Below are 13,460 nucleotides of genomic sequence, written 5' to 3'. Positions count from 1 at the left end.
TTCTACTTGGATAGAAGATAGGTCTTCACTAGATCTGAGTGAGTAATAAATGGGAACAAAGAGGGAAAATAGCTGGGAATATTTATTTAAATTAAATGCTTTGTCTATAGTGTATGTGATTTGTTTTAATTTGTCTTTTTTTACTGGTAGGCTTCTGGTCCCAGGCCCTGGCACAGGAGGTACACTGCAGTAAGGACTTCTACTATTTGCTATTAGTGGTACACAGTTGCTGCATACTAGACTATTTGAATCCCCCACATTTAAATCCAGGGGGTTGAATCTCAACGTAACCAGCGACAGATCTTTTTTGTGTCCAGTCAGACTCTTCACATTCACTACGGAGTGACTGAGTGCACTGATACTGATACTATACACACATTATCATTACCCAGAGACTATATTAAAAGATAAAAATTGTGTTTAACAATGTGGGTCATTTCATGATGCTGTTATGAAATCTATTCAAAACTGCTGTGGATACAAGGTTATATATTGTTCCTTTTTTTCTGTAAAACTTGTTATCTGCCATCTGATTGCTAGTTTTCACTGGGCTGTAACTTATGTTTTATGATACATTGTTATATGCATGTTTTTGCTCTATTTAGAGCAGTATTTTATGTGTTTTAGGAATATCATGTATATTTATTAAATCAGATATATTCTCATCTGGCAGGGCTCCCAAATATTTTTCCCTGGCAGCTATTACACCTGGGCATGACAGGGCTTGCTGGGGCCAGTAGTTCACCAGCAAGAAAAACAAATTAAATCTATTTTTTACTATGATTATTAATTCATGCACACCTGCCTCTGGTTTGAAAATAATTTTAGTGCTGTCAGCATAGGGCTGTTTTTCCTTAGAGAATTCAGCTCCATGCTAAAGAGGCTGGGTTTGTAGGACTCAATGCATCTCCTTGCTATGGTATCCCAAGCCCAGGATATTAGTATCCAGTGCATTTTTGGGGGTCAACAAGGATTTTTACCTCTATTTTGTCACTACAGGCCTAGGCTTTGAGCACTAGTGCTGGTTACATTGCAGGAGAATGGACATACTGTTTTCTCTTAAGTATTATTGTTTAATTTATCAATAAATGTATCCATGCTATGAGAGACAGAGGGTCAATAAGAACACAGCAGTAAGTTATTTTCCTCATTGGTCCAAAATCATAGATGGTAGGAAAACGTCCTTCCACCATTAATGCTAAACAACAAATAACATAGCCCTCAGAACATCAATGTTTGCAAAGGGAAAATAAACATTAATGGTTCATATCCATCCCTAATTGGGGGAGGGGAGGGAATGTCTGTTCCTATATGTGTCTCAGTCATCACATTTCATGCTTTGAGATATCTGCACATTGTATTGTGGAGTTGAGTCCTAATTGCAGTAGACTGTCACATCTCTAATTTCACATAGTATATATTATTGCTTAAGGCATTCACTAAAGTGTTTCATCATAATCCATCTATTGCCAGTATTTACCTTCAACATCAAGTTATCTGTTATGTTTACACCAGCATTTATCGAATCCTATCTGCTGTTCTTGCTGTTATTTTAATCACAAATATTTCTGTTAGTTTTAAATACCTGCTACATATCTGACATACTAAAACTGTGTAAACATTGATTTTCTAATGAAACTACCTGTTTTTGCTATCAAAGCTGCCTTTGTATCAGCTAAGTGCACCAACCTAACAGTTTTTTTTCCTTTGCTACACTACAGATATACCCAGCTATATCCTTGCTGCTTGCACGGCAAATTGCATAGTGCAAGACACGTGCCCGCGAACAGATATGCGCACAGCGTACGTGCCTGCTTCTCCATAGGAATACATGGGGCAATTGCAGTGCGCACCATAGTGTACCATAGCATATGCAGGCATGGGGAATTGCATGGCACGATCCATGCACATGTTTGTGGTGCGATCAGCCATAATGTAACTGGGTGTATCTGTACATTGATAACACAAAAATAAATATAAACAAAGTTTTTGTTTTTGTAAGTCCCATATGGCATTGCTGAAACAAGTGCTGAGTGAAAGAAGGACTCTGTCACAAGCTGTATTTTTGATTTGACAATAATACCTTTTCCATATGCTGATTTAATTTTGTAAATTAAAATCATGTAGTAATGCTGCAATCAGGTTGTTCTTAACAGTTTTGTAGATGGAAGAATGGGGGATATGACACTGATGGCCAAGGATTGTGGCACAGTAAAGATGGAAAACCAGTTGCACCTAGGTCCTTCTTCTTGACTTAGTTGAACTATAACACAGATTGACCCATGTAGGCAAGACGGTCATGGTACAGTGCACACAGAATCTTCTCATCTCTTCCAGGTGGATAGATTGACTGACTTCCTTTAACTAACTTTCCAGGGTGAAAATGTTACAGTAGGTTTTGGAAATGTATTGTATGTGTTGATTTGGATCGATAAAGGTCTATAACATAGCCACACTGACTGCTAGCATAACAGCTAAGAAATTGATATATGAATTTGTATATATTTGAATAGGATTCCGCAATTTATTAAAGAAAATATGGATTCATGTTTAAGAAAATGTGTGATTTTTTTTTTTTAGGGGTTTAAACAACTAAATACCTTTATCACCCACAGCCTAATGGGAAAGTTGGAAGATGCAATGGAAGTATGAGAAACAAATTCATCCATTAGACTGGTTTGTAATGGCCTGTGGCCTTATCCCTTGTGTTACCTGCCATCAGAACAACACCAAAGAGGACCTTTGAATATTTTACCTATAACATTTTATTTAGAAAACATCCTAATGTTAAGCCCAGCTGTTGATTTGGCTTCAGCCCAGGATGTGATAGTAAAATATCTGATAAAAATGAAACCAGGGCCCTCATTAAGAGCCGTACGCTCTGAGCAGAGCGCACGCTCTGAATGAGGGCCGTCCTCCATAACTATGGAGCGTCCTCCTGGACGCTCGTATAGCTGTGGGTCACCACCCACAGCCTATACGAGCATGCAGTTTGATGGCCGCGATGGTCTTGACCATCGCGACCATCGAAACTGCGAGCCGAGCCTGCGGTTGAGGTTTTCAACCGCAAGGCCCGGAGTGATTTTGGCTCTATCAGAGCCAAAATCACTCCCACTGACATCACTAGTGATGTCAGTGGGCCGGCTTCTGACAGTAGGCGTTCCCTTAGGAACGCCCCCGTCAGGGAGGCACACCCCCGGCACGCCCACCAAAGGGGGCGTGCTGTCAATCAACATCGACAGCACGCCCCCTTTGATCAGACACAACGAGCGAAGGAAAGTCCTTCGCTCGTCGCGTCTGGCGCATGCGCACGACGGAGCTCCCTCCTTCGTGCGCATGCTCAGTGCAGAACATCGACCCACTTGCGAGCGGACAGCCGCTCGCGAGTGGGTCTGAATCAGGCCCCAGGTGCGCAAAATAAGACTTTAGCATTACACACTACAAAAGTAGAAGCTATGGTAATTATCAAACGTTTCTTACCTTCTGGTTCTTTAACAGATCAATGGGATTATCATCTGGGGTTGCTATTGATTTTTTGCTATCTTTAAAGCACTTATTGTAAAGTGGTCCCCAGTTTGGCTTGTAATCCACATTAAAACACACTGGCCCTATTAATAGATAAATCAGTTCAAAATAGTAATGGCTAGATCAAGAAAGAGAGTATAGCACACAATGAAAGTCAATGTGCATTTAGATGTGGAGTTTTGTCAAGGCATCAAGTTTCCCTGCTCGATTCCAGGTTTTGAACAACCATAAGCCAATAACTGGTACAAACATATTGGTTTATGCAACAAATACAGTAAGAGTCTAAGGAGTATATTTACCAAGCACCAGGCATGTTTTGCATTCAAAATAATTTGTGAAACTTGATCAGAGTGGAAATTTCCAGAATCCTCTCTGGAGATGATACCTTAATCAGACTCTACCGGACTTAGCCAAGCCTTGTGCCTAAACCAGCTGATCTACTAGCATTGGCAAAGGGTTCTGTTGACCCCAGAGGAAATGTGTTTGTATGGAAGCAGCTTAAGTGAAAGGAGTATCAGGAAAGGCAGCATTGCCTAATACCAGGGGCCATGGAGCAAGCTGTTAGCTCTGCTATGTATTGTATCATGGCCTTAGCTCAAACTGGTGAGCAATTTCATAGGCATGTAAACTTGTGGCTCTGCAAGACTGTCCACTTTACAACTCAGAATTATGTTTTATTCCTGCAGTTACAGATGAGGCATCTTCAGATTTCGAAGTGTAATTATTTCCTGTTAGACATGACCGGAAAATGGGAGAGAAGACAGAGTGACCGGTAACTGGGAGAGAAAACAGAGTCCCCATTACCTCATCCAGCTGGGCCTTCTTGGTGCCATCCATGCATGTCCAGGCCATCTGCAGTGTTCTTGATGGCATGTCTGATTGCACTGCTCTCAGCGTCGGTTCCTGTGGTTGTGCTACATGGGCGCCGATATATTGACAATGATCATCTATCTTCACCCAACCAGACTCCGATCTTTCTAGTCACGTGCCTGTCCATTCTATTGGCACGTACCATGCTCTACTTAAACCTGGTGTTGTATTGGGGGAATGGGTATGAAATCCCGATGGACGGGATGCCGGCTGTCAGTACACTGACAGCGGCAACCCGGTGGTTCAAATCCCGAAAGGGGAACAATAAGTAATGTTTCCCTGTCCTATTTACCCCTTAACCCTCTTTCCCTGCACCCTTATACTAACCCTCCCTACCCCGCACCTAACCTTAACCCCCCCCCGTGGTGCCTGAACCTATCCCCCCCCCCCTGCCTGAAGCCTAACCTTCCTCCTCCCACAGCCTAACCCTATGTCCCCCCGGCTGCCTAAACCAAACTCCCCCCCCCCACACCACCCGCGGGTGGTACTTACATTTCCCAGGTGTCCTTACGATCGGGATGCCATCTGCTGGGATCCCGGCGCTGGCATCCTGAGTCATGTCGGGATTTCAGCACAGGTGTTATCTCGGTGATTGGGGTTCCGGCAGACGGCATCCCGGTTATCGGGATTTAACCGCATCCCAATCGGTAGTGAATCAGGCCCTTAGAGTACTAGGTACTTAGGATTAGTGCTTTGGCACTGCTAAGTCACAAAGTAGGGCTATTTGGCGCAATTTGAGGATCACTATATTTGTACACATCTATATTAACTGTTGAGAGTAAGATTGACATAGCAACTACTTCCCTCTTAGTACATACAAACATAAAGGAGTATTATTAAAGGGTTTTGGTCATACAAAAATTAGCTATTGTAATGTTTGAGCCAATTAATTGCATTTAAAGTGACTTCAGAACTCACTGATTACAAGTGATATCATCAGAGCTCACCATTTATGGAGTGATTATTATTCATTGGCGATGTATAAGAATCGTGTGTATCATATAACAAAGCACAGGAGTCAGTCATGTTTGTAATACAGAGTATAATTAGGATATTTACATTTGCATAGAACACATAGGGTCCTTAGGATTACAGCAAAACTCTTGTTACAAATTCTACACACTTACATGGTAAGCACCAGCTCAGTGTGGCCTGAGAGGGGTCTGTGGTATGACCCCAAAATATTCACTGTCTAAGAGGTGTGCAGCAGGTGTGATTCCAGTTCACCACCTTGTTAACAGTAAAATTAAACACTACAGTACATGCACAACTCGCATGCTTACATATCATACATACATGACTCTGCACAACATGCACTACTCTATACTATACAGGCACTCCAGAGATTTTTCCAGTGCAAATACAATTGGATATAGATAAATCAAGTGTAACATAGTTGTTACTGTACATTGGAGAAAAAAATAAATTAAAACAAACAATTGGATGCACTGAGTACAGGTATGTGTAAGCTCAGGTTGTGCATATTGGGCTTGTTTCAGAGTAAGGAGCAAGAACAGAAGAAGGAGCAATTTGCTCCTGGAATAAACCATGTTGCAATGCAAGGGGTGCAAATGTGTTTATTTTTTTGCATGCATGGGAAATACTGCCTGCTTTTGGTTATAGTGAACAGAAACTGGGCAACTGTGTTCTTACACTGAAATTTAAAATTAATCTGGGGGACGTCAATCCCGACTATAAATTTCTGCACAGTTTACATCTGCCCACCTGCAGTGCAACATGGTTTCACCAAATTGCAAATTGCTCCTCTTTTTTGCTCTTACTCCTAACTCTGAATCAGGCCCAGGGGAAGATTTATCAAAGCTTGGAGATAAGGCGGAGAGAGATAAAGTACCAACCAATCAGCTTCTGTCACTTTACAGGATGTCACTGTCACTTTAGTTGGTACTTTATATCTCTCCAAGCTATGATAAATCTCCCCATAACTTTTGTGTACATATTGTGTAGAAGCAGAAGACATAAAGGGGGAAACATTGATCCCTGAGAAGAAATGCATTTGCATTCAAACAATGGGGTAAATTTACTTAGATGTGATGTGCCGTACCTTGCGTTCTGGAACGGTACATCTCGGGACCCCCGAGCCCATACATTGCCAATGTAACTACGATTTAGAGGACCCTGTATATAGCAAATATACGTGTACTCCTAAATCACAGCACATTGTGCCTACAAAGTGCAGGTAACTGAAATGGACACAGTAACTTTTACCAAACGGATGGGGAAACACGGGAATTTCTTCTCCCTTATAATGCAATGTGTGCAAACTAGCGCGTTTCTTCAAAGGGATGAATTTCCTTGTCGTAGTAGTCTCTGCACTTTCACTTCCTGAAGCATTCAAATAGAACAGAACACCAGTGGGATTAATCACCTCATGTGCAAATACCAAAAGCTGCTACCACCATGGGCTGATAGACCTGGTCAGACTGGTTGCCAAATGACTGGATAAAACGGAAGACATTTCCTGGTTGGCCTATGATCCAAAATACATAGTGGTGGGGATCATTGGCTGAGCAGACTTTGCACTTAACCAATCAAATTTGATTGTATTCTGATTGTTCAGAATAATTTTTGGATTGGCCACAAATGCTGCAATGACATACCACTTTGGTCCAAACTGATGGCCAACATGTGCAGCACGCTTAAGGGAAAGGGTAGAGGATAGAGATGCGCCTCATCCTTCATTTACACACAATGGGGCTGATTCTGAGCAAGTGAGATCTTTTAGCACGGGCACAAATGGCCAGGTCCACGGCTGCCCGCAACTGCAGTCATGTTGTGTGCCACTCAGAACCAGCCCTAATACATTCGATATGAAGAATGGGGGTATAAGTAGTACTGTATACAGTTCAGCTTCCCAAACTTGCATAATAAGCCTATTATCTCCTTCACCATCACTTCCTACCTACTGTTGTGAGCACCACACACCTCTCAAGCAGTTAAAAATAGAACCGTGTAATAGATGATTTCAATCTTATGGCCCCACAGCTCCAAACCATCGGTGTTTCCAATTTTGGATTGAAATTCTGAGAGATTAATATTCCCACTCCACACATTATCAAGGAAAACTTACTATATATTATATTAATAATAGATCCCTGTGCTAAGGGCTCTAATGGAGTTACATTGGATATATTAAACACACATCACTACAAATAAGCTTTATTCTTTACAGTGGTGAGTGGACATAGCTGAAGGTATTTTGCGCTAATATGCTCCAACGACTAACACACATCTGATCTTGAAAGGGACTTTCTCTACGGGTGAGTCACCATTTAATGATTGAGCAAAATCTCTAACGTAGACAGTTCCCAATAAAACTAGTGCGTATGTCTCACTTTTATAGAAAGGTTTGTTCAATATAAGAACCTACAGTTTGAGACTCTTTCCTGAGAATGATTAACATCTTTAAAAGAAATACTGTCAGTGATTCTCTTCCAAACGACACTCAAATAGTAACGCCACCAGCAACAAGGTATCTTGTGCAATACTAATGTGCAAAACCAGCAGCACTATGCTGTCAAAGACAACTTAGGGAATATATATGTTATTGCATAGCCAATTCTTGAATATTTCCTGATGTGATACCCTTGCACTGGCACACTGATCAAGTTTAAGCCCTAATCGTCGTGTCCTTTGGCTGAACTGGTAAGGCAACTTGTGACTCTATGAAATGCTGGTACTTCTTATTCCAACAAAATAATCTTGTTAGGTAACTGCAGCATACGTGTAGGTTCATGCAAGTCTCACTGGAGGTTTCACAGGTGCTTAGGAGGCTCGGCTCTCCTATAATGAGTTTTCAGTCTACATTCTAGAGGAGGGTCCTGACAGCTCGTAGAATAAAACATAAGCGTCACTGCTCTTGACCTGGCTGGAAGACATTGCTGTTACTCTGGTAATGAAGAGAGAAGACGTGTTAATAGCGTATTATGAAAGAAATGTGAAGGTTGGTGAGAAAAAAAAGAGTTCACAGAGCTTATGATAATAACATGAGCAATATATTGTATTCACAGATCTGCTGATTGTGGGGATCTTGCAGAGTTGTATCTAAGGGGCTGATTATCGGGAATCTGCATGTGTGCAGAATGGGTCCCACATAGTCGCATGCAGCCCCTTTGATGCCTCTGCTGAGGGGAGTGGGGCCAGCCATTGTTCCCGGAAAAGGGGGTGTGTCAGCCCAGTTTTCCGGGAGTGGCGTTAAAGGACACAGTGTCCTGGCCTCTCAAGCTAGCCAGCCTGAGTAAACTGAGGGTTACTCAGCTGGCTGTCAGCCCGGTGACATCCCACCATCGCGACCATCGATGGTCATGATGGGGATCCCAGCCTGCGACCTCGGTGTCATACACCCCCTGCTGCATTTGCATATTAGCAAGGACGGAAATTGCAAAGTTGGCTGAGTGCAGCTTTGCAATTCCGATCGATGCTGGATCACTCCCTAAGTTATTTTTGCATGCTCCATAGACAAGCGTGCGCATTAATAGTAGATTAGGAGGCATAAGCATCTCGGTCACCTCTCCACTTGCGACTGAATGAGTGTTAACTAGGCGACAACCAGATTTTCACATAAGTTCAGTGAGAGTGTAATCAGAATGGCAGGTTATATAGAGGAGTCAGGGCAAGATTCAGCAGTGCACGCAAGTTCATTGCTGATCGCAGATTCCCGAGTATTGCTACCTGCGTGCAGCTTTGCAATTGCGATCCTTGCTGAATCAGGTCCTCAGTATGCAGGGACCTGCCTGACTTCAGACGGATCTCTTGCACCTAGGCCCTCATTCAGAGCCACTCGCTAGCGGCAGTACGCTCGTTCCGAGCGATGTTCGCACATCTGCGCATGCGTACGGTTTTTAGTACGCATGCGTGGACCAGTCAGTGCGGGCGAAAATCGTTTGTACGCAATATAGCGAGTGCCTGCTATTTTGAGTGACAGAATGAGGCGTATGTGGGTGGTAACAGGGGAAGGTGCTTGAAAACGGGGAGTGGAGATCCGTTCGCAGGCGTGCTTAAAGGTCAAAACGGGCGTTTTATGGGTGTGCATAATTAATATAGCAGCATCAATGACCACGTCACTTGGTTTTTTTTAACTCAGAACTGCTCGCAAAATAGCGGTTGAAAAAACCAACCACAAGAATAGCGAGCAGTTCATATCCTGTTCGATGTACTCGATTAATCTAATAAATAGCGGACATGACGTATGGTGCGAGGGGCCAGGGGGCGTTTTTAAGAAATAAAAGAGCGTATGTTTTGCTCGCTCGTTCAGACTTAGAGGTGTGAACAGACTGCAATGTGCGAACGGATCATTTGCATAGCCACCCCTTGTTTTTGAACGAACGAACGCAAATAGCGAACGGCTCTGAATGAGGGCCCTAGTGCACATTGATAATAATGACAGCTATTTAAACAAGCATATGAATAGGGGCACTGTGGTCGCATAGATTCCTACAACTGGCCATACGAATGAATAGTGATATTTAGCTCTGTGCCAGCAGTGCAAGTGTATATGTTTAGCAAGTGTTACTTTAAAGATAGAATTTAAATAAAGTTTTTATAAGACTTATAAAGTTACTCAGTAGAAAAAAACAGAGCCCAGAACAATATATTAAACACCTGGAGATGTTATTCTGCTGTTACCTGTTATAAAATGAAATTATATTAAGTACTGGACAAAAAATGGAAACCTCAATATATTGTCACTTAAAAGGGCATGAGACCAATACATTCACCAGGTACAGTATCTGGAGTTGTGTATGTTATCAAAGTATGGAATTTGGTATATTTCAAGATGAAATATTACACTATACAGATTGACATCTCCTGTCTGGTTGGACATTCCTGAAACTATAAATAATAGAAATAGAAAAAATAATAGCTTGAAGGGTTGCCAATATAAAGGTCCCTAGGAAGGGAAAGAAAAACAGGAGTGACTTTTACACCTGTATCATTACCTTGAGTCGTTATAAGTATACCACTCTCCATTGCTAGGGTTCTTGCAGTATGCTGTGTAGTGTCCCCCCATGGTAGTCCCCGAGTGATTGGATACAGCATATAGATTATATGTTGCATGAGCTGCAAGGAGACAGAACAAGTAACGTGAACATTCCAATCAATTTAGCTGCCATGGGTGCAACACACTAGTATGGTCTGCTGGGAAGTGGTAGATTTCAGTTCTATTGAGGAAATTATATTGCTATTAACGCAGACCATTCATTCTGAGAAGTGTACAGCACAAAGTCACTTACGACTTGGTTCTGACGAGAATTCACGCAAGTCCAAGTCTTTAAGAGGGAAATTCACAAATGTGGAAAGCTTACTGCTTCTTATGCGAGCTTCAGAGAACCTTTTCAGATCTAAGGAGGGACAGAGTCAAGGAAGAAATCCTGAAGCTTCACCAACCTGAAAACATGCAAAAATGAAGACAGAGAAAACTGTAGAGTACAACGTGTGGCTTAGGGGCCTATTCATTATTACTAATTGGCCCGTTACACATGCCAGCGCTAGTTTTTTGTAACGGGTCCATTCATTAGTAGGAACCCAAATGGGTCTGCCTAGTATTCAGCAAACCATATTCTTCAGATGGTGTTGATTTCCAGAGCTCCACTCCTTCCTAAGGGAAAGGAGGTCCAGGTTTGTGAAGAGGCACCCCAGCGTATCCCTCCGCCTCCAAACTTGTGCCCTGCGGCCACGCGTATGCCTGATCTCAGGTCACGTATGTGCAGATGGCCCGGCTCAGGAGGGGCAAGTACCACTGCTACTTCGGTAGCAGTGTTAGGTATCACGGGGACAGCTGCTTGTCAGCGAGACTGTCCCCGCACCGAAGAAATACTGAATTGCTCAGGTAAATAAGTCCACCACCACAGCTCGCAGCTCTTTAGATACTTAATTATGGGTGCTCCAGCCGGCCCATTAAGAGTGTGGTGTCTGGTAATGAAAAATAAGCTCCTATGGAGCATAGGGTTATATGGAGCATGGCAGAAGATATTACAAAGTGAAAAGACATTTGACTGGTTGGAGGATGTAAACAGACAGGAATCATTGGTGTACGAGCGAAATAAAACCAGTTTTCATTGGAAAGGATACGAAGTACAAGAATTTTGGGGAATTTCTGGATAGTGAACTTCTTGGTACATCTTCTGCGAGCTTTACACCTACAGCAGGTCTATCAAAGATAAAGGGTATATTTGTTATTATAAAGAAAATATGCAGTTATGTATTTATTACAATTAAATACATTTGTTCTTAACGGACACTATAAAAGCCAGCAAAGCTTTACACTAGATGCTTATAGTGATGTACACTGTGTAATGCATATTATATTTATATTTGTCATTTCAGTCGCACCATCAGTTGCATCAGCCCCATGGCTGTCTGAAAATGGTGTCCTACTGTGTTTTTAGACACGCCAGTGGCCATCTCTCCTGTGATATCTTTGATGACAATGCACAGGAGATTGCAAAGGATCTGACAGAGTCATTGGGATCTCCTGCAACATCTTTCCTAATGTATCACCCTCAGCACACAGTCTAATATGGGTGTCATTAGACACAAAGGTCCATGTGCACCGTACACCTTGCACCCATTATAGACGTGCCACTGGTCACATGCCTTATTTTGCTGAAATGCACCCAGTTTTAAATAATTGGATTTATGGGCCAAGAAGGGAGGAGTTGGCAGACATGGGGTGAATCTTGCTAAATACAGACTAGGGGCCTGATTCGGGTGTTGGGTATGAGATCCTGGCGATTGGGATGCCGCTGGTCAGCATACCAACACCCATAAGGAGAAAGGTAAGTATAACCCTTACCCCTACCCCTAATTCTTCCTCTCTGGTGCCTAACCCTAACCTCCCTCTCCCTAGTGCCTAAACCTAACACTCCCTTCCCGGTGCCTAAACCTAACCTCTCCTCCCTAGTGCCTAAACCTAACCTCCCCCTCCCCAGTGCCTAAACCTAACCTCCCCCTCCCCGCACCTTAAACCTAACCCTCCCTCCCCGGTGCCTAAACCTAACCTCCCCCTCCCCGCACCTTAAACCTAACCCTCCCTCCCCGGTGCTTAAACCTAACCGCCCCCTCCCCGCACCTTAAACCTAACCCTACCTCCACGGTGCGTTCAGCAGTGCAATTTTGAGTCAGGCCCTAAGTACATGAATGCGATGACTGTTGCACCAAAAAGCACAAAGGAGAGATAAATAGGTGGGAAAGGTACGTTTAGGAGGGAGCTCCCAATCATCCAAAGGGTGTACAGCCCTTTTGTCCCTACAAAAGTTTGTTGAATAGGTTTTACTCTTAATTGCCTTTCTGCAGAAAAAGAACATTTCTAAGTGCACAATGAGCAATGTGACAAAAAAAACCTTTAAACTCACTGACATGAGATGAAGACAGGGCTGTTATTCTCACTCATAATTCACTTAAAACATGAAGAAAACTAAGCTGAGCACTTATATTTAAAAAAATAAAATAGACTGTCCTGATGTGGGAAACTTCAGATTTTCCGCTGGATGTGCATGACTAGGCAGAGCTTTGTTTTCTGGGAGCTGTTCCAAGGTGCCACACTGACCCTAGTCCTCAGTGATCCAGGCCTAGAAGAACATTCTTTCACAGGATGTTCAATGTGACACTAGAAAGCAGAGATTATTAATGGGACTAGAATTGTAACGCATACAGGGCGGGATGCAAGACGCATCGCAATTTGCATGTGATGCATCCCGCCACTCATTGCATGAATGATGGCATTACTTACGCTGTAATGGCTCAAGAAAAATGCAAAGGACAGCTCTAACGATAAGAGCTGTGCTTTGCGAGAGAGGAACTTCCGGATTTATGATCCAGACGTCCCACTGGCATCATTCTGTGCATGCTGCGGGGAGTGCTGGGACTACAGTACAGGGAAAATGGCCACCGCGGCCATTTTCCCGGTGACCTGTGCATACACTATAGACTCTGGGCACACTCTAGTGCCCATAGTCTATAACTCCGGCGCTGGGCGCGCACAGCTCAGTGCGATGCTGGGCGGAGATGAGGGGGTCCGTGTCGGAGACTGCACACGGGCCCCCTCC

At 43.1% G+C, this 13,460-nt stretch overlaps 1 protein-coding gene across 6 annotated transcripts in view; it reads right to left on the bottom strand.

Annotated features, from left to right (window-relative positions):
- Positions 1-5,420: 5,420 nt before the first annotated feature.
- Positions 5,421-13,460, bottom strand: part of USP2 (ubiquitin specific peptidase 2) — a 102,996-nt gene continuing 94,956 nt past the window's right edge. For 5 of the 6 annotated variants that reach the window (XM_088455824.1, XM_088455823.1, XM_088455822.1 and 2 more), the window contains 4 exons: positions 11,485-11,563; positions 10,647-10,754; positions 10,353-10,473; positions 5,421-8,302 (listed from right to left, as the gene is read on the bottom strand). In XM_088455824.1, the coding sequence (XP_088311950.1) occupies positions 8,215-8,302; positions 10,353-10,473; positions 10,647-10,754; positions 11,485-11,563 (396 nt within the window). In that variant the 3' untranslated portion in view covers positions 5,421-8,214. Of the gene's footprint in view, positions 8,303-10,352; positions 10,474-10,646; positions 10,755-11,484; positions 11,564-12,477; positions 13,022-13,460 lie in introns of those variants that run through there. The other variant, XM_088455826.1, reaches the window with a different exon arrangement.

The sequence above is a fragment of the Taudactylus pleione genome, unplaced genomic scaffold, assembly GCF_031769625.1.
Source record: "Taudactylus pleione unplaced genomic scaffold, aTauple2 ptg000671l, whole genome shotgun sequence".
In the NCBI taxonomy this organism is placed as follows: Eukaryota; Metazoa; Chordata; class Amphibia; order Anura; family Myobatrachidae; genus Taudactylus; species Taudactylus pleione.
This window is presented reverse-complemented; position numbering and strand designations above follow the sequence as displayed.